Source organism: Meriones unguiculatus, chromosome 11, assembly GCF_030254825.1.
Source record: "Meriones unguiculatus strain TT.TT164.6M chromosome 11, Bangor_MerUng_6.1, whole genome shotgun sequence".
NCBI classification, from domain to species: domain Eukaryota; kingdom Metazoa; phylum Chordata; class Mammalia; order Rodentia; family Muridae; genus Meriones; species Meriones unguiculatus.
The window spans coordinates 5998994-6020252 of record NC_083359.1 but is presented as its reverse complement, the minus strand read 5'-3'; the positions used below and the strand labels follow the sequence as shown (position 1 = coordinate 6020252).

General features: G+C 38.7%; 1 protein-coding gene and 1 pseudogene across 4 annotated transcripts in view; one reads left to right on the top strand and one right to left on the bottom strand.

Annotated features, from left to right (window-relative positions):
- Positions 1 to 21259, bottom strand: part of Map2k4 (mitogen-activated protein kinase kinase 4) — an 87195-nt gene that overhangs the window by 35540 nt on the left and 30396 nt on the right. For 2 of the 4 annotated variants that reach the window (XM_021643350.2, XM_021643351.2), the window contains one exon: positions 2048 to 2222. In XM_021643350.2, coding sequence (XP_021499025.1) covers positions 2048 to 2222 — 175 coding nt within the window. Of the gene's footprint in view, positions 1 to 2047; positions 2223 to 9727; positions 9866 to 11465; positions 11699 to 21259 lie in introns of those variants that run through there. The other 2 variants (XM_021643352.2, XM_060363495.1) reach the window with 2 other exon arrangements.
- Positions 18422 to 19652, top strand: LOC110552222 (THAP domain-containing protein 5-like; annotated as a pseudogene).

Genomic DNA, 21259 nt, shown 5'->3' with positions numbered 1-21259 from the left:
TTCCACAGTTCACTTTTGTACAGCTACTCCAAGTAAATTTTGAAGATAATTTGTCATGGAGTATCATGTAATCCAATGACACTGACCCACCTATGTCAAGTTATGTCTTGCTGCTATTTTCTCATGACCTAAACTATTATGTATGCTCAGTTTCTTAAAGGGGTAAACAGAGGGTTTAGCTAGGAAGTGTACATTTGACAGTGACAGGTATAGGTTCCATAACTGTCTCTGAGCACATTAAGAGTTGGGGTTCATATTAGAACTCCACACAGAACCCTCAAAAAAGTCAGTGGAGTTATAACAGTATCTACTATATATGAGTGTTGAGCAATAATTCAATATTTTTACTCTCAAAACTTGAATAACCATTATACAATCCAAAATATGATCAAATTAATCACCAAGAAATGTCAAAATGAAGCATTTTCTTTTTCATTAAAGTCTCTTACTCATGTTAAAGTTTATCCACATGACTAAATAACATATGGTGCTGATCACCACAGATGAAGTTCACACAGCACTAGGAAAAAAAAATCAGTAATAATTTTTAAAATTATTTTCCCTCATACTCAGCAGAAGTTTAGAACTGGTGTAATCCATGAAGCTTTCCCTCAAGACCCCATCAACTGAAGCCGGATGCCACAGACAGACAGTACAAGACTATAAGGACAGCCGAACACTTACCAAAAGCATCTAAATCAAATGGTTTTCTACCTCCTTACACTCAGGGTACAAAAATACAGAAACCATTTCCAATTCTAAGAAGCAGATTTTGTTGTAATGGATATCTCGAGCACAGGTCCTAGCCTGTGTATTTTTTAGATATCTGTGGGCTATATGCAACATTTTTATGAATGTATACACTTCTTTCTGCCAAAAATACCTTTCTCTCCACACTGTAAACATACAGTCAAAAGCAAAAAAACTGGAGAGAAACATAAAATGTTTCCTCAAGACTAATTTAACATTTCCTGGCATGACCCAGCAGTGAGGAACCATAGAGCTTTGGGTACAAACACCATCAAATATGGCAATGTTTCAATAGGCCTCGGACAGCATTAAAGTCCTGTGAGACAGACCTACTCCTCAGTGTCATCTCTTCAAGCCATTCTGACAGATTCAAAATAGAGAGTAACAAGATTAAATTAGACTATCGCAAAGCCACTCTCAACTGTTATAAACTGAGATGTTATTTGTTTAAGTTTAGTGAGAGTATGGCCACATCTTGGTTTTTTATTCTGAAAATTGCCCCGAAATTGCTGTTGTGCAATTTGTGTATCTTAAACAGAACATAATGCTTTTTCAAACATTTGAACAAAGTACAGTAATGCAAATCCATTAAAAGCAAGACAAATACCACCAGTTCATCACAGGTACACAGAGGCTTGCTGGGTATGCTTTATAGACCAAAACTCCACTTCTGGCCTTTTTTAGGGGAAGGAGGTTAATGAACAAATTAAATAGTACAACACAATAGGGACAGAATGTGTCAGTTACCCCAAGGCACACATTTAGGTACAACTTTTAAACCAGGGAACAGGGCAGTACTGAGTAGAGATGGAATAAACCAACAGAAGCCGAGCCGGTCAGGACCGAGTAAGGTTGAGGTTAGTGGCAACAGCATGTGTATGGTTTCCAGGAAACCTTCAGTAAGACTGCTGTTAGCCCTAGCCCCGCACCTTGCCCAGCCCAGTGTGCTGCTTCTTCCTCCAGCTCCCGCCTGGCTCAGAGCAGCACTGCCCTGCTCCCAGGGGTGCAGTGGCCCAGCCTGAACTCACCTTGGCAGTGAAGGGGCCAGAAGTTTAAAACCTGTTAATGCATCATGGCAAAAGTGCAATGAACATGCATATTTCACACACTCACATTCCAGAGCAAGAAAACACACAACCAGTAAGACAACCTCTACACAAAACATCCTCAGGGAAAGCAGAGACAGGATTGTTAACACCCAGTATTACCACGAAGGAAGGACAGAGCAGCAGTGATGCTGCACCACAAAACTTCAGCTAACGATTACAGTACCAAAAGTAATCATGGCATCACCTACTTTAACTGCCATTATCTGCCCACTTGGTTTGTGGACCATTTTGTTGACAGAACCATAAGCTCCTCGTCCAATTTCTCCAAGGTCTTTCAAGTCCTCTGCAGTGAAATCCCAGTGTTGCTCAGGGGAGATCTTCAGTTTTCCTGATGACTCAATGCTGTGCGTTCTCAGTCTCTCTCTGTTAAAATATTGGGAAGCAATTTTTCCACATTGTAAATAGGTTTTGACTTTTTCTTTTAGCACTGAGTGTGGTGTGGGAATGCTCATAAGGACACAAGCGGCCTGACCCCCAGTTTAGAGCTATTTGCACCATCTTGCTTGCTTTAATTTTAATAGAATACACTTAAGTACCCAAAAGGCACAGCTTCAAAGACATTCATACAACCCAATTTCCTTTTGCGGATGAAACTAGCACTGTCTACCAGTTTGAGTACTCAATAGTAGACCCTTTCCAAGGCTACAAAACTGTACTGCCAAACAAGAGCCCCAGAGCTGAGACATCATTTCTACAAATGCTCACCCATCCTATCACACCCTGTAGCCAGTAAAGCTGTTTCCAACACAGTGTACCCAAGACAGCCTGACCCACTGTTCTAAACTACAAGCCCTGGAGCAGCCTACAGCGACTGAACCAAGCATATGGGGAAGACATCATTTCTAGCTTCCCCAGAGGCTTTAACAGTATATGGGAATGAGTACTTTAATATACCATCCTATTACTGTTTAGACTGTGAAGGAGTGGGGAACAGTTAAACAGAGAGGCAGCTAACTAAAAGGAATTCCGCGCTGTCTTATTCAGACCTTCCTCTGTTCAACAGAAGGAGACGGGCTAATAAGGGAGTTGGTTATTCATTAAAAAAAAAAAAAAAAAAAAGCAGATCATTTTGCATTAAATATCACAGCCACATCACAGAAACCAGACTTTTCTTTCTTCTCTCCCTCTTCCCACATATGATAACAAGCTATGTCAAAATAGAAAGTACAATACGTATGAAGAGACCACTGAGTGTCAACTAGTTTTCAATTTCATACTACGTTTCCAAAATCTGTTTCAAAATCCAGCCTTGTGATAAAAGCAAAGAAGGTCTACTTAATCTACTTTGTTCTTGAATGACATTCTGGAATGTCTCCTGAAATTTGTAGAACCATTTTAAGGACTTCAAAAACTTTAGAATGCTAAAATATCTCTTCCCCAAAACCCATATTTACTAATGTTGGTAATAAAAATGATTCAAGGGTATAGTTAGAAGCTTAGTATATTTTATCTAAATAAGGTATATTTTATCTAAACGACTTAGTATGTTTTATCTAAATGAAGCTGTGCTCCAAATAAGAAGTTCTCATAGGCACAATGGTCTACAATGGTACGGGCAAATTTTAGCCTTATGCATCTCTCTGCTAATAGTTTAGCTTACTTTAGTTATCTGTGTTGTTTTGAGATTAACCCCTATTTTCTTTTTGAAAGTGAGCAGTTAAATAGCTAAGAGAGACAAAATATCTTATTGAACTAATAATAAAAAAACTGAGTAAGGCAACATACTACAAAATCACAGAGAGCGTGCAACGGTTACATCACCACAGCATGTTCACAAAGCCTTCACCCATACTGGACCACCAACCTTTCCTGAAAAACTGAACCAGTTTTCGCAGTTTCTACTTCAACGACCAATCTTAATGGCTTCCATAGAATGATAAGTATAGCACCAGCTAGAAGCCTGCCTGAACCCAACCATGACCTCTAGCTGTCAGTCAATTTCTGGTCTAAACTACTTTAGGGGTTCTGGTAGTTTGCATGAAAATGGCTCATGCATTTGCATGTTTGACTCCCAGTTTTTGAAAAGGATTAGAAGGTATGGCCTTCTTAGAATAAGGGTAGCCCAAAACAGGTCGTCTTTCTCTGTGTCCTACCTGTGGATCAAGGATGTAAGTAAGCTCTTAACTACTGCTCTAGTACCATATCTGCCTGCCTGCCTCCATTCTCCCCCCCAGGATGGTCATGAACTAATCCTCTGAAACTGTAAGCAAGCCCTCTATTAAATGCCTTACTTCATAAGTTGCCTTGGCCATGGTGTTTCATCAAAACAGAATAGTACTAAGACAGGGGCCTAGGGAAAAAGCCTACAAACAATAGAAAATACATCTATTAGAGGGTTTAGCAAGGGGCTGGCATTAAGGCTCAGTGGGTTAAGACACTTGCAGCCAAGTACAACTACCTGGGTTCAATTCCTGGATCATACATAAGGAGAAAACTGACTCCCACAGGCTGTGTGCTCTGACCTCAAAAAGCATGTTGCAGCAGGTGTGCATGTGTTCCCTCTCTCTCTCCTCTCTCTCTCTCTCTGTGGGGGTATGTGTATGTGTGTGTTTAAAAAATTGGTAAAAAGACAAAACAAAAAATAAGAACACAAAAAATGTGTTAAGTTTATATTCTATGACTGTACTCTTGAAGAGGAAATAAGTTCCCTGATTCTCTAAGATAATGCCCTTCTATTAAAAAAAACAACAACAACAAAAAAAAACCTGTTCTAGCAAAAAAAAAAAAAAGGCTCTCTAACAGCCTTCATTTCTCTTCATATTCTTCTACAAATCAACCTTAGCCACCTTCAGTGAATAACCCATAATGTCCCAACTTCTAGTTCCTTATTATCAAGCTGGGAAACTCAGGCACAGTATGTCGTGGATGTAACCACCATGCTGTCCAACACCCATTCTCCTCTCCAAAAGGTAGCAATGCTTATGAACGAAATTGTGTTCCCTCTTAAAATTCACATACCAAAGAAGAGCTGGTGTGACTATATTGAAGACGGGGCCTTAGAGATGACTGAGGTTAAAGGAAGGTCAGTAAGGGTGAGGCCTATTCCAACCACAGTAGTGTTCTTGTAAGAGAAGACACTAGAGAGCTTGCTGCATTCCCATACACATGAAGGAGAAGGGTACTAAGAGCAGCCAATGAGTGATGGAAGCCATTGGGAAAAGACCTCACTGCAACCCATCTTGTTAGTAACTCGATATTGGATTCTCTAGCCTCAATAATTATGAGAAATTAGTTTCTGTTGTTTAAGCCACACAGTCAATGGTTTGGATTTAGCTTTTAAAGAGGCTGGCTAATCTAAAACACCAATAATCTTTGCCATTAAAAGTGGCAAATAGGAACATAGGAGTTGATGTAACACCTTCCCCTCCTCCTTGCTGCTCCAGGCTCCTTCACTGCCCTGGAGAAAGGAAAAAGTGTCCTGACAAAGACAGGGTGACCACAGAAGCACTCTAGACTTCACCTGTGACAACACTACATGAGTCCTGGCCTATCTCTAATGATTCAATGAAAAGAGGAAAGAAACTATAAGGCTAATGCCACTGTCTATAGAGTTGATGTTTGTATGCACACAAATTTACCCACAACTAATGAAGGCCCTAATGTTATTTTATTCCCCAGTGATTCTCCAGGGAGATAGAGTCCCGTATCTCCAGCACCTAGCAGGAAAGTAGACAGGTTAACAGGAAAGTTCACTCAGCATATAGTGGCTGGCAGACAACAATCCTAAACACCTTCAAACCCACAGCAATTCCAGGCAAAAGCTCTGCCTTAAAAGGAATTCTCAAGTATATCTGATACCTAGAGACCTAAGTCCTAAATCTAATAAATAATTATTAGTTCCTAAAGAAAACACATACACACTCACAGTGAAAAACTGACACATTATGTGCATGCTAAAGTAATGTATGTTCATAAAAGTAACAAAAAGTCTATAAAGCATATAATATTTTAAGTAAGACATCTGATATATGGCTTGAATCCATTTAATGGAGAACATTATTAATGTAGCATCAATGCATAAAGATTAAAATCTGAAACATAAACTTACCTTGTCAAATCAAAAATCTACAAACTGTCCCTTTTGATACTACAAATTTGTACTGACATCTTTTCTGATTATTTAGCTTTTAGACAGATATAATCAACCTGTCCATTCACTATATAACAATGCATCTATGTTAGCTGTCATCATTTCACTGACACACACAAATCTATAATTTCCCAAAGCCTACAGATTAAAAAACAAAGAACTGTGTGTGACATTATGTTCCAGACCATTAATTAGACCAAACCCTGAGAAAACTTGTATTTCTATGCCAGTTTGAGAAAGCTGCCTGGGGCTTTCTATGTAGATGTGTAGATTTCATGTTGTTCCCTTTGTAGTTAGGTAAACTTTACATTGTTTGTTTTGCTTTAAATATTGGGACACAACCAAAGAGGTGACAAATGGCTCCAGCTATACTTGAACCTTCGAACCTTCGCTCTGCCCTCTGTTAATACAGTGATATCTACTTTGCAAACGCAGCAGCAAGATAGGTTCCTGAGCCACTCCTGTCTAACTGGATACCCCAAGGCAACACCATCAACAAAGCTACAGAGGTAGAGAAGGAAAGCCTCATGCACAATTTAGAAACAAAACACACCTTCTGTTTGTACTTTTCTATTGCATATGCATAAATTAGAAAAACGAGTTTACCCCATTCCACCAAAATATTGTACTGCAGCAGTCATTAATAGCAGAATCATTGTGGTCATGGCTGTACAGCATGCAAGCAAGGACTTGGCAAGAGCAGCAAGACTCAACAGTCAAGAGCCCACTTCTGCATTACATTCCAGTTTGAAATGATACTAAGATTAAGTAACTTTTCCCCCTCTTTTTTGAGAAGGTTCTATATAGACTGAGTTGGTCTCAACTCTGGCCACAGACTCACAGGAGTTGGGGTTACAGGCATACACTGCCAGTGCTAGCTCAAGACACTCTCTAGCTGCACTTTCCGGTGTCACCACTGTACTTTAACAATTCTGTGCCTACTGATCAATAAACATTTCTTGTTCTTCTGCCTGAAAGAGCACCACTGAGGCCTGCAGGTCCAGCTATCTGCTCTGTCACTGCCGCTTTGCCCAATGAGTTCTTTGTCTAGAACTCTAAACCTGTGGCTTGCAGCCCCTTTGGGTCAAACAATCTTTTCACAGACGTGGCCTAAGACCATCAGAAAACACAGATCTTTACATTAGGATTTATAATAGTAACAAAATTACTGTTATGAAGTAACAATGAAATAATTTTATGGTTGGGCATCACAACATGAGGATTGTAGCATTAAGTATTAAAGGGTCGCAGCAGTAGGAAGGTTGAAACCCACTGATCTAGAACCATGAATCCCATCTGTTAGAATGTTTCACAGGCTTGTTTACCTTCTCAATGGACTCAAGAATGTAGAAAATTCAGTTATTTATGTTTTAAAATCAGTTCTTTCCCTCAGCCGTTGGCATCTGCTGTGTCTCTGTGTGCATGCTGCATTTAACATGGTCTCTCTTCCACTTTGTTTCCAGATTCCTAGGAATTACTCTTCCTCCCTTCACATCCTGCTCAGTAATGTTGCTGCTCATTTATTTTGTCTCACATTTTGGCTTTTCAGCCTCATCTTTTAAGTTATATTTCTTTAAAAATCGTTTATACTTATATCATTTTTATCTGAGTGCTTTGCCTGCATGTATGTATGTGCATCATGGGCATGCCCAGTACCGAGAGAGGCTGAAGAGGGTGTCAGATCCCCTAAAACTGGAGTTATGTGCAGTTATGACCAAGAGCAATAAGTGCTGTTAACCACTAAGCCATCTCTCCAACCCCTACAAATTAATTCCTTTACATTATGAAGAAAAATAGTCTTGGCTAGGGGTGAGGAAGGAAACTATTTTGAATCCTGAGAAATGTTGCTGAGATAGTCTTCCTAAAATCAGCCAAGATGGTTTCTACTCCTAGAAACCTTTATCTGTGTCAGTGTATCACCAAGTTTCCCATTCTAGAGTACTGAGAGAAGAATGACTCACTGCAGATAAGACAGACACAAGAAACAATCTCGAAGACACCGGGCATCAGGCATAGATAGTAGGAGGCCGAGAGACAAAAAAGCTGCAATTATCCCTCACGCCTGCCTGGAGGGCTCAGACTATTGCATAGAAAGGGAATCCAGGGAAGTTTGTCAACATCCTTGTGTGGGGAGACCAAGACAACTAGAATTATCAAAGCAAGGTGTCCAGAAAAAGCATCCATAGACACACACCCCACCCCCATTCTATATCAGTGCATGTGAGAAATGACACAAGCTGGTGAGACAGACAACCAGGGCCTAGTGCATTAATGCGAATATTTACAGCTCCAGTACAAAATCCATCCCTAGTCCCCTTGCTCTTTACTTTTAAACGCTGAACTGACAGCAGAGGATTCTAAGACACAAGTCCTGGTCTTACTGCCACTGCCTTCATCTACTTCCACCCACGCTTTACTCATGATGACCACAATCCCCAGAGAAAGTGTGCCTCCATCCCCTTCTCCCCCAGCCTGAAGGAAAGAACTGTTATTTTCTGTGCGTAGAAAAAAGGGGACTTGAGACAGGGCAGAGGAGGCCATCCTTCCACAGGCAGTCTCCACTTGAGGAGAAAACCTGGGTAGAATTTTTATTCTGGTAGCATCATAACTTGCACAGCTGACAATGAGAGTTCAGCATGAGAGGCAGGTGTGCTGACACACACCAGTAAGTCAGCACCCAGGGGGCTGAGGCAGAAGGATAACAGATTCCAGGCCAACAAAGAACATACAGCAAGGCTTGTCACAGGAGGGGTAAACAGTGCAGCATAACTGTGATCTGTGAATAAGCAGCTTAATCTAATCCCAAACTCTATGATAATGCTGGCATATTTATGATTCCCATAAATACAACTGTTACTGCAATTCAAGAGGATTACTGTATTTCTAGAAAACTATTTAGGCTTAAGCATACAATTCAGCCATATACACAAATGTTTTGGTAAAGTGAAAAATATTATATATATAATATGTAATATTATATATATATGTTTGTACATATAGTATTATATATATATAATACTTCCCCCCTCTATTTTATGGTCTCCTACCATCTCAGCTTGGCATCTAATATGAACATATTTATAAACTAAAGAATTCAACTGGTAAAGAAGCAAGACCTTATTTAGTCTTTTCTCTCTGGGAAACTCTCCCTGGAAATCCTGAACTGGGCTTCATGTTTCTTTACTGCACCTATGAGCAGAATCGGAACACACTAGTCCTTACCAGACGCTGGTCTATAATTCCAGAAACATTTATCAAAAAGCATGGTGAGGTCAGTTAGTATTTCCTTACCTGTAATAAATATTCATTTGGGTCTACTGCTTTATCATTTTTGCTTAATTCTTATGATTATCTCCACAGAGGACCATCTCTACACCTCTATCACCGATTTCATTCCTAAGTGTTCAGATAAGGTTATAGGCATTAGCCCATTAAATTAAAATGCAAGAGGGTTTTCTCTTTAGGGCAACATCCACATTGGAACCCCTTGTTTACTGTTTGGTTCTTCAACACACACACACACACACACACACACACACACACACCTTTCCAAACACAGACCCAAATATAGTGATTGAGATTTCCAGGGACTACAAGGGCAGAAACCACTATCATGACTATGGCTCACGAATGTGCCATGAAAAAGAAGCAGTGCAGTCCTCCCAGCTTCAGCTGGCTATTCAGACACTCTCACAATACAGACATCCCAGAGAAAACCAAGCCTTCAGCTCTTGCACTGATGTATCTCCTTCTGCGCCACCATCTACCGTTTGCTTACTTGGTGCTTCTTCTGAATCAGTTTGTTTCCAGTGGCATAGCCATGAGTCTCATCCCTCATGACTCAGATTCTTGCTTTGGTTCCAATCATTTTTCATTAAGACTCCAAATGTGTTTGTTACTGTTTGGAGTTTGAGAGCTGAGGAAAGATATGAAGAGATGAGACGAGGACAATATGAAGATTTTGGCACTGTCTTCCTAAGTCCTTATGAACTGTGGTACTCTCCCTCTCCAGCATCCTAGTGCTCATCTCCATTGCCTATTGCCACCACATGGCCCTGCTCTATGGTTTATATGGTCCAAACTTGGAGAATGAGTCTAGTACCTTTCCCAATAGTCAAAGTCTCCTGCAGAATGTATTCTTCACAAGGAACTGGCCAGGAACTGATTAGCTTTAACACAGAATGTGGTTTAAGAGAACAAAATCCACTTTTTCCCCCAAAATACATACATATATATGCAGAACCTCAGAATGTAACTTTATCTTTACAAATCTTAATTCAGATCTCAGAAAGAGTTCATCTTTATTCAGATAGGTCCAAAACAGCAGAATCACTGGACATAGTAACATATGTCTTTAATCTGAGCACTGGGCAGGCAGGATGGGTTTGAGGCCAGTCTGGTCTACATAACAAGTTCCAAGCCAGCCTGAGTTATGTGGTAAGACCCTATCTTAAAGTAAAAATGCAAACAAACAAACAAAAAGAAAACAAAACAAAAATTGAAATCTTACTATTGATGCTTATGTATGTCTTTTAAATATTTCAAACATGATGACTTTCCTTAATGGAAAAATTGGGAAGGTGATAAAGTGAACATCAAAATAGAGATTATAACTCTCCTGAGAAAAGGCCAGAAAAGCTCAGAGCTACCAAAAGGAGGAGGAGAGAAGGAGGGCGCCTTCTCTGGAGCCTGCAAGAGATGCACGGCCCAGCCAAGACCTTAATTTTCGATTTCTGGCCTCTAGTACTGATAGAATACATTGCTATTGCTTTAAGGTACTAAGTCTGTCACAACAGTTTCTTTACAAAAGACATAAGAATACATTATAAGTCTCAAACTTTTCTGTACAGCATCATATAGTAATTACTTCAGGCTTCACAATACAGCCATTACAAAACAACTTCTGCTGTAAACATGCAGCCCGATCCCTGTGGCCCTGTTCCAGTCAAACTTCATTTGCAAGAACCTGGCCAGAAGCTCCAGCACACTGACCACATGACAGGAATGCTGCCTGGTTATCACGTAAGCATCTAAATCACTCTTTATTTTTTCTAGATCCCTTTTCTTTTTTAAATTTATAAGTTTATACCGTAAGAAACCCTAATTACCTATTCAAATCCTACAGATTCATTTCCAGAACTTAATCACAAAATGTATTTGGGGATTCTTTTTTTTTTTTTCTCTCCTTAAAAATCCCGCCCTGCCAGATCAACAGGATTAACAACTTCTCCAGGCTTTCATATCACTTAGATTAAGTGCCTAGTGCTTCCAACCTCCTTATTAGCACGCAGCACCTCTCTTAGCTGCTCTCTTTCAGCAGGTGATAGTAATTACCTTGATGGAGTTCTTGCTCAAAATAGAAAGCTGAGTTCTCAAACATGCTGCCTACGACTTTTCCTTTATCAAGCAAAAACCATTTTCTGCCTAGGCCCATCTTTCCTAAGAACTGTTCACTGTCAACTGAGGCAGAAGTGTGCTTCCCGTTTCCTTACCACCCCTGTAAGAGATAAACTTACCTAATTCTCTCCCAATGGCACCAAGCAGATCCTCCTTTCTAAGCCACATTTTCCTTTTTGTCTTTAAGCAAGCTCCAGGTTACCCAGCCAGGATGTATGAAATGCCTCAATGCTGTTTTACTCTCTCAGCACATACACACAAACACACACCTGCCAATTTTCCTTAGACAATAAACATGCACATATCCCAGTAACACAGCCACTGCTCCTCTCTGCATACACTGTGAAGAGCTCTAGATGAATACTGCTCTATGAATCCTCCTGCAATGCAGCTCTGTTAATTCCGGAAATTTCCACAGTAAACTCAGCCTGTCGGTTACCATGGAAACTGACTGCTTCCTGGCACTACTAAAAAAAAAAAAAATGAGTGTCTTTGCCTAGATCTAAGAAGCAGCAAAAGAAAAAAAGAAGTCATCAAAAAAATTTGCTCAAACAATCTAATCAGAAGCACTCAACATTCTAATGTTCTTAATCAGAGACTTGTAAGAAGCTGGGTGCAGTGTAGGCACCTATAACCCCAGCAGCATTCAGAAAGCTGCAATAGGAGGCTGGAAGCCCTCCACCAGTCTGGGCTAAGCAGTAAGACCCTATCTCTTGGAGAGGTGGGAAGGAAGAAAGAGAGACAAATTAGAGAAATATGAAGTAGTTGGGCCAAAACTAACTTAAGATGGAAAGATAAATGTCTCCTTACAAGGAAGAGTGCCGTTAAAGAGGATGAGGCACCCCCTCACGTTTATATACGGCTGCTACAGCCACTGTATCTTCTAAGTGCTGGCCTCTACCAGCTATGTCCAAAGCCTACAAATGCAGTGCTTGCCTGGCTGTGCTTTACATAGAGGAGGGTAAAGGAGCTGCCCTAAGCTGACAGGCTGTGTGCTTCCAACCACCACAACACTTAAAAGACTACCTAGGAAATCCCACCGAAGACTCTTGGCATTACACACTGCTAACCCTTCCCTTTCCAACTGCTTCCTCATAAAGTGCTGGGCTTCTACGACATCACACACAACCATTTTGCCTTCCACCTCTCAAGCACCTTTTCTTATTCTCTACCTGCTCCTTATGACTCTACAACATTTCTTTGGGGTATGGTCCTATGTACAATTTTCTCATCAAAATAAAGCCCTGCCTTCTTACCAGGCAACTTTATCATCTACATCCTGACAACTCTCCTTTTTTTTTAATCTTCAATTTAGCACCAACTTCTTGTCAGGTCCACGGATGAGACTAGTTACATCACATTCCTACCCACACAGAGTTACTCTCACCACTTTCTTGCCACAATGGAGTGAAATCCTCTGAAAGTACAAGCCAAAACCAATTCTCCCTCTTAAGTTGCTCTGTCACATTATTTTGTCACAGTGAAAAGTCGGGTAAGTCTGATAACTACTAAGTTTTTCTACAGGAACATATATATCGGCTTGTTTTAGTATGGTTGTCCTGGAAAAGAAGTAGTAATAGCACAAAGCTCACTATTCTATAATTTTCTGTATCAATGGAAAACTTTTTATTCTGTTTTGTTTTCTTTCTTTGAGGCAGGTTTCACCATGTAGTCCTGGCTGTCTTAGAACTAATGATTTGGTCCAGGCTGGCTTGAACTTACAGAGATCCATGACTCTGCTTCCTAAGTGTTGGCAGTAAAGGCATGCACCACTATGCCTGGACAAAAGAATACTCATACCTGAAGCATGTACCAATTTTTAAAAATGATATGTTCAATCTAAATGGTAAGATTTTAACTTATCTATCTTAAAAGAAAGTGAGTTTTTTGTTTGTTTGCTTGTTTGCTTGTTTACTGAGACAGAGCCTCACTATGGTATCCAGGCTGGCCTCTTTCTCTTTCTCTTTCTCTGGCAAGAGAACTTTCACTTTGGCTTTCTTAGCTGGGACTATAGGCTCATGATACTACATCTGAATCAAAAATGTTCTTTTTGAAAGCACAATAAACCCAAGTCCCCAATGTTGTCTAAAGGAGCAAACCACTCAGGCGTACACTATACTTGCCATGACACAGCAAATGCTCTAGAATAGACTGAGCATCAAATAACATTTGACAACAATTTCTTAAAAAGCTTTGCTCAGGCTAAAGAGATGCTTCAGTGGCTGAGTGCTTAATGCTCTTGCAGAAAACCTGTGTTTGGTTCCCTACACCTCTATTAGGTAGCAATCGTCTCTAACTCCAGTTCTAGGGGATCCAATGCTCTCTTCTGGCCTCCAGAAGCACCAGTACACACATCCTGCATATAAACTCATACGTGCACTCTGACATTTATGCATATAAACTACAAAATGAATTTTTTATAAAGAAATCCCTCTATAGTTAGGGTCTGCTCAATGGTAGAAACCTTACTATGCAGTTTTAAGACCCTAGATAAAAATCAGTAGCACTGCTAAATAAATTAAATAAATAAACCATCCTAGGTTTCTTTCACACATCCTTCAAGGAAAACGAATGAGCATAAGTAACATTTGTCACATGCTTCTCTACTAACATAAGAAGTGACTTCAACCAACACCTGTGCTCACATATTTATCACCAAGTACCACAAGTGTGAAAGGCACGTGTGATTTGAGAAAAAGGACAGAAAATTACTATTACTGTTGAGTAAGAATAAGCAATCTATCTAGAATTTTATTGTTTTATTTCTTTTCATTACAATATCATTTACATATAGTGAAATATATACATCATAACCATTAAATTTTGTCAAATTTATATACAGTTAGGTCTTGCAAGATTTAACAAGACAGAAAACCTGTCACTCCATGTTGGAGGAGGGTCATCTCATACACTGTGTTTTCAGATGCAGATTTCAGTGCCTTGAGATCTGGATACCACCATGCCACAGGCACTGTTATGAATATTGAACTATCTCCTTTAACCATGTGAAAAGGAATGTTCCCCAGTTCTTCCTGATTGGCTAATAAAGATGCTGAAGCCTATGATTGGGCAGAAGAGAGGTAGATAGAGTTTAGGTTCCTGCACTTGGGGTTGAGAGACCAGAAGAATGGAGGAAGAGGCAGAAGAGGTAGCAGGAGGAGAGGAAGCCAGAGAGAAAGGAGTAGCCATGAGGCAAGATGGAGGATGAGCACATGCCCATGAGAACAAACTGATGAAGCAAAAGCTACCCGGGAGTCAACAGATTAGATTGGGTAGTGATTGGCTTTTATGTGGGTTTTAAGGATAGTAGGATTAGAATAGCTCAGAATCTGCCCAGCATAGTACTTACAGCTTAATAATAAATCATAGTCTCAATGTGTGGTTTTTGGGGGGAAATTATTGGTTGAGGAGTAACGAGGCTTTACTAATAAATGAATGAATGTTAATTATAATATTCTCTACAACTCCAGGTGGTTCCTAGTCAATATCTCCAAGATAAGAATTGTTCTGATCTCAACCACTCCCACTGATTTCAGCCTTGAACACTCTGGAATTTCAGACAGATGACCAAAACACTGGGTGCTCTCCTTTGTGCCTGATTCTTTTTCAGCATTTCTGGACTCACGTGTGGTTATGTGAATCAGTAATTTTTACTACATTCTAGTAAGACACAATGTACTAGTCCCATTACTAGACATTTGTATTGTTCCTAGTTTGGAAAAGCACAATGAACCATTTCTGTGAATGCTCCAATGGAAGTTTCCGTAAAATATGTTCACCTTGGGCAATGAATGCACCACTAGGTCATGTTCTAACTCATGAGGAGCTTTCTAAAGTAGCTGGGCTCTTTCCTGCCCCTCAACAGTTTGTGAGCTTGTTTACTGTACATTCTTTCAAGCCTGGGCCCTTCTGGCAGGTGAACAGTATCACTCTCACTTTTATCTGTCTCTTCTGATTGCTAATGTTAAACATGCCTTCCAAGCACTATTACCTATTCCTAAGTTTCTGTGAGATGTCCACATTAGTCTAAAACCCATTTTTTAACAAGGTCATTTGTTCTGAGTTGTAATAGTTCATTATACAGCTGAAAGTCCTTTGTCAGGTCAACACAGAGTATTTTCTATATATTTTCCTAAGAAACTCTGGTAAGCAGAAACATTGTATTCAGTGAAGTTCAATTTATCTTTGGTGGCAACTTACACTACTAAGTTTCTCTTTACTATCAAATAACTAACCCTTTTTCTGTGCCAGAAAAATATATTAGGATGTTTTCCTTTACAACTTGAATGGAATTTCTACTTTTCCTTTTAGGGCAATGTTGTACCTCAAGCACATGGTGTTAATTAGAAACTGGGGTTCATTCTGTTACAGATCTCATCCCAGTGCTCCATCAACATAAAAGTCTACCCTTTACCCAGAAGAGTACAGCATCTTAGACAAAAATTAATGAGCTGTACATATGTGCTCATGTGCTTCTGTTGGTATAATGTTCTTTTGGAATGTATACAATTTACCCTTGTTCATTCAAATGCTGATTTCTCCCCAACTATCTGGTTTTAATCCAGACATTGCATTGAAAGCATCACCTGTCTCAAGTTTATGTAAACATGCCATCATTTGTTCCCTATGTTGTCAATTAAACAACCATCCCCAACGCTGAGCAGTGGAGAGAATAGGGTGGGACATCCTGGTCCAAAGTTGGAGGAGAGAAAGGAAGCAGGAAAAGAGGAGAGGAGGAGATCCACAGGAGAGTCTTGGAACTAAGTGCAAAGATATAACTAAGATATAACTAAGATATAACTAAAAGCAAGTATAAAGGGTGAGATCTGAATGGTAGAAAACTATGTGGGCTTAGTGGTTTAGGATGGAGTAATTATTACCCAAGCATTGTGTTCTAGGTTAATTAAATAAATGCTAGTCTCTGTGTGGTGATTTGGGTATACAGCTTGTTCAGGAATAACCGCTGCCTAACAGATAAATCAAAGTAAATATTAATACCCACAACATGCTTCCTATTCCACATTATTACTACAATCCTTCCAGAAAGCTGTAGTTAGGATGTCTTGCTGAAGTCACTTAAGTAATTCTGGTAGATTAAGACTTTCTACATAAGCAATTGCAAAATCTGTCTGAAAAAAACACTGGTTTGCAATCCAATTCTAAGTCTTTCTACTCAGAGCCTTGTTAGCAATCACAGACACAGTGCTGAATCTTTGCTCACCTAGTGTACCACAGTAAGTGCATTTCCAAAGGTGCCACCAATGAGTGAGGAACTACCTCTCTTAGTATAGTGGAATGTTTTTGATAATTAATGTTGTCAAATATTTTTCTGCACTTATTGAAATGCCCACATATTTTTTCCATGGAGAAAAATATGTGGGCATTTCAATAAGTGAATTATAAGGACCAAATAAATATCTAACCAAGATTTATCCAAATTGGTGATTATGAGAATTTTGCAGTGTATATTTATTAACAATTAAGTTTCATGGTCTCCTTTGCTTTGTAATGTCTCTGTATGGTTTCTATCAATGTTATGCTGACTCCAAGGTATGAGCTGAGAAATGTTTCTTACTTTTTCTTGTATATATTATTTCTTCTTTCCTTTATTTTTATTGCTGTTGTTTGTTTCTCCCCCGGGAACTCACACATTAGGCAGGGCACTACCAGATACCATACTGAGTTGTTCCCCAGAGCTATTTCTTTTTTTATTTGCTATCAGGTACAGAGAAAAAAAACATCAAAGTCCCACATTTCCTTTATGCAGGTGTTTAAAGCATAAATTCAACTTTTTACCAGATAAGGAACTTCTTAAATAAGCTTTGGTTATTTATGTCACAAACTAACTCATCTTCCCTTATTTCTTGAGCTAAATTACTCACTGAATTTCTGTGCTTTTGTCTCTATCTGTGGAATCTATAGTGACAGACCCTCTTTCATTTTTTACAATGGTAACTTGGAGTTCTTTTTCATTTCCTTCTTTGTTGAGTAAGCATCTTTCCATTTAGCTCAGGCTAGCCTGGAACTCTAAATCTTCTTGTCTTGTGCTCCCAAGCAGAAGATCTACAAGTTGACTCTATGCACAGCTGGATTCTCTCTCTCTCTCTCTCTCTCTCTCTCTCTCTCTCTCTATCCCTTCCTCCTTCCCTCCCTCCTTTCCGTGTCACCCCTCCCCCCTCTCTCAATCCCTTCCTCCTTTCCTCACCCCTCCCTCTCTCTCTCATTCCCACCCCCACTCTCTGGCATACCACAGCTATTAGTTTCCTTATTTTGAGATAGGGTCTGGCTAAAACCCATGCTGGGCTCTTGATTCACCAGACTCCTACCTGCCACATAGCAAATGAGTATGCACTACCTCACTTATGGTTGAGTATTCTCTATCCATCCATTTCATATGACGCACAGATCTGCTATTTTATTATCTCCTTTCTTCTACTTATTTAACACTTGAATTCACTCTTTCCTAGCTCTTCAATGTTACTCATGAATCTTCTAAAGAAACTTTTGGCCTTTGCCTAGGCTTTGAGATACTTAGCAATAATATTCTTATGCTTCTTTTTCTCACTCTTTAGAATTTACATAACTTCTCAGATTGAGTATAATTCATGTCCATTGGAGGGGGGGGTCTGACTTAAGAACCATGTAGGATTAGGCTTCATGATATACATCCTGAATCCATGCACTTAGTTAACTAAGACAGGAGTTTCAAGCCAGCCTGAGCTACATTCTGAATTCAAGATCATTCTTAAACTCTCTATAATCACAAAAAGAAAAGCACTCAGAGCTCAACCTTCAACCAGAGCACATAATTCCTTTAGTCAAAAGGGTTTCAAAGCCTTCTTTAATGATGACTTCTAAATATACATGCAGTATCTTTCTTCTCTTTGCACTTCTAATACCAGTGAACAACAGAAGCGGACATTTTCAAGAATCAAGCTCACAATATAAAAGAAACTAGGAAAGAAGTTGACACTAGAGAAAAACTAACAGCTGCCTGTGCCCTTGGCAGGCTGGGTCATCAGGTATGTGGGATGCCTACTGCTCAACAATTCACTGCAAGAACCACTGTAACAATAAAGACTGGGAGCTGAGCTTTTTGTTTCCTCTACATGACAAAGAAAGACTTAAAAAGTGGTTAGAGTATGAAATAAGACTCCTGGACTCCCAATAAATATCAGTTCCCATGTAGATATTATTTTAATCTTGACTCTGTTGACATCAGATGGGTTATCCCTTGTTTAAAGCAAACTGCAATTCCAACAATAATTTCTTTGCCTGAAGATTGTGAAGGAAAAGATGAAAAAGATGAAGGCAGAGGAAGAAGAGGAGGAGGAGGAGGAGGAGAAAGAGGAGAAAGAAAGCCGCCGCTGCCACCAGGCTGACAGCCCACACCTTTAATCCCAGCATTCAGGGAATCAGAGGCAGCGAGGCCAACCTGATCTACAAAGCAAGTCCAGAAGAGCCAAGGCTACACAGAGAAACCCTGTCTTTAAAAACAAAAGCAAACGAACAAAAACAGACAGAGAGCAAAAGGGGGACTTAAAAGTCTAAGGAATCATTTGCACCAAATGAAGCACAGAAAAGAAAATACAAGTAACATGGATAACATGGATGTACTACACGAACATGCACAATTACTTGATTCACCTGCCCTGGTGAAGCCACCATCTCTGAGAGCAAAGTTTACAAAGTAGCATATTAACTCTTAAACAAGATACTTTGGAAACATCAGTAAATCAAGATTTAACTGTGGCTGGGTTTTGTGCATATTCTGAGAATCTAAATTCTGCAACTGTCACTTTGAGAACATTAAATTCAGAAGATATCATTACCCATAACCTTGCTAATCCAAACTTTACAAATAATTCTGTGGAAACTGTGACAGGTCAGGAAAAGTCATTCCTCATCAGCACAGTTGAAAAATTAAACACAAATAACACATCTGTTATTCTTTTGCCCACAGAATATTCAAATCCTGCAGTTAATTCTTCATACCAGCCCCATAGGAAGCCATGAAAATGGAAGATACAGTCTCTGAAGACTCATTAAATAAGGATATAGACCACAGTGTCAAAGTTATACAAACTGAACATTCATACTGCAGACAAGCCATAAATGAGGAACATCTTAGCAACTTTCTAACCTACATTTAAAGGTCACTTTTAAGCTATAAGAACAACAGTTTGAGGACTTTGGAAGCTTTTATAAGCTAGCTACAACAGGAGAAATGGCTATGTGAAGAAAATGTCAAGATAATAGATAACCATTTCACAATATTTGTAGTCATTATGACTTATAAGTTTTGAAAGTTATGGTTTTTATATAAGCTCTTTGCAGTTAAATCAAAACCATATATGAACTGAACTTTGTCCTATAGATAAAGGTCTTAATGAAACTATAAAAATGTCCTAATGGTACAAACAATATCCTGTTCTTATAATGTTCATTATAATAGGGGAAACTAGAAGAGGTGGTTAGCTGAAGAAACAGTTTTATTACTTGATACTACTTGATAGTTTTCCTAATGATAGTTAAAACAGTAAGGTTTATAAACATGACAACAAAAATACAATCAAAATAGTGAAAACAAGCTAGTAGTATCTTGGCCCTCAGAGGGCTGGGAATGTATGTTGGTGATAGGGACCTTGCTGGCTTACACAAAGCTTGTAATTAGTCATTTAAGTGCCTGGATATCCTGTATTTATAAAACTTTATTATAAAACAAAGGTTTAATTTTAAATATATTTTAGAAACCATAGTTTTGTATTTATTCAATAGGTATGATTTTTTGAAGTGTGTTTCTACCATTTTTACATCTAAAATAACAGTGTAACATTTAACATTATACATTCCCTCCTATATGTATTTTAGTAAAGCTTACAGGGAAGAAATTGTAATTATGTAGTTGAGACTTTACCTAAAGGGAATTAATGCTGATATAAATAAAAACACTGTTTGTATCCATATTGAATTTAAGAGAAATAAATTTAAAATTAAAGACAATGGCTGCAGAACATCCGTGGAGAAGGAGTGGCATGTTCTCTGAGAACTGGCATCAGAGCAGCTGGGTAGTTACAGCCTGTGGTACTGAGCACAGTCTTACTGATCTCATTTTTAGTTTTTCTGTTAAATGAAAATTACTCCCAAAGGATGGTTCTGAGAATTCTGTAATGAAAAAAATATCTGGGGACCTCAAAAATACAAGGTGTTCAATAAATATTAGTTGACCTGAATCATAAATAATAACTGTTTTTTAAGTAGAGAGCAATTACTTTTAACCATTTGACACTTTGTTTCTTCAGGATATTAAAACTAATTGGTAGTTCTGTTATCTGTTAGATAATATAAAATTACATTCTTGTTTTATTAGGCATTTTTATAAGGTGACTATGAATGAAAACACCTGAAATTAAGTATTTCTGTGTTATATTTTGCTAATAAACAATTTACAATAGGTCATACAAATAGAAGAAAAAAACTTTCTTAGAAGACCACTCTAATTTCCCATATGTTTAAAGTTATAATTGTTCATGAATAATATATGTATCTAGCTGTGTTTCTTTAAATTTAACAGACTAAAATAAGTAAGAGATTTTCTTGATCTGGGCCTAATCAACTGAAGACCTTCTCAATCTAACTCAATTGATCTCTAAAGTTTTATCTATAGATTCTGACCTACTTCATTTTTTTTTATTTGAACTATTATTACAGGAGTCTCTTAATCATGTACGTATCCTTAACTACCCTATGTATCTAAGCTGTGGAGCTATCATCCACTTACAACTTAGTTTCGTCACTCAAAAATTTCAAATACTTTCTAATAGCTCCTAAAATAAAAGCCAAACTTGTTACCTCAAGAAGAAGAGCAAGAACAATAAGAACAAGAAGAACAAGAAGAAACAGCAACAATACT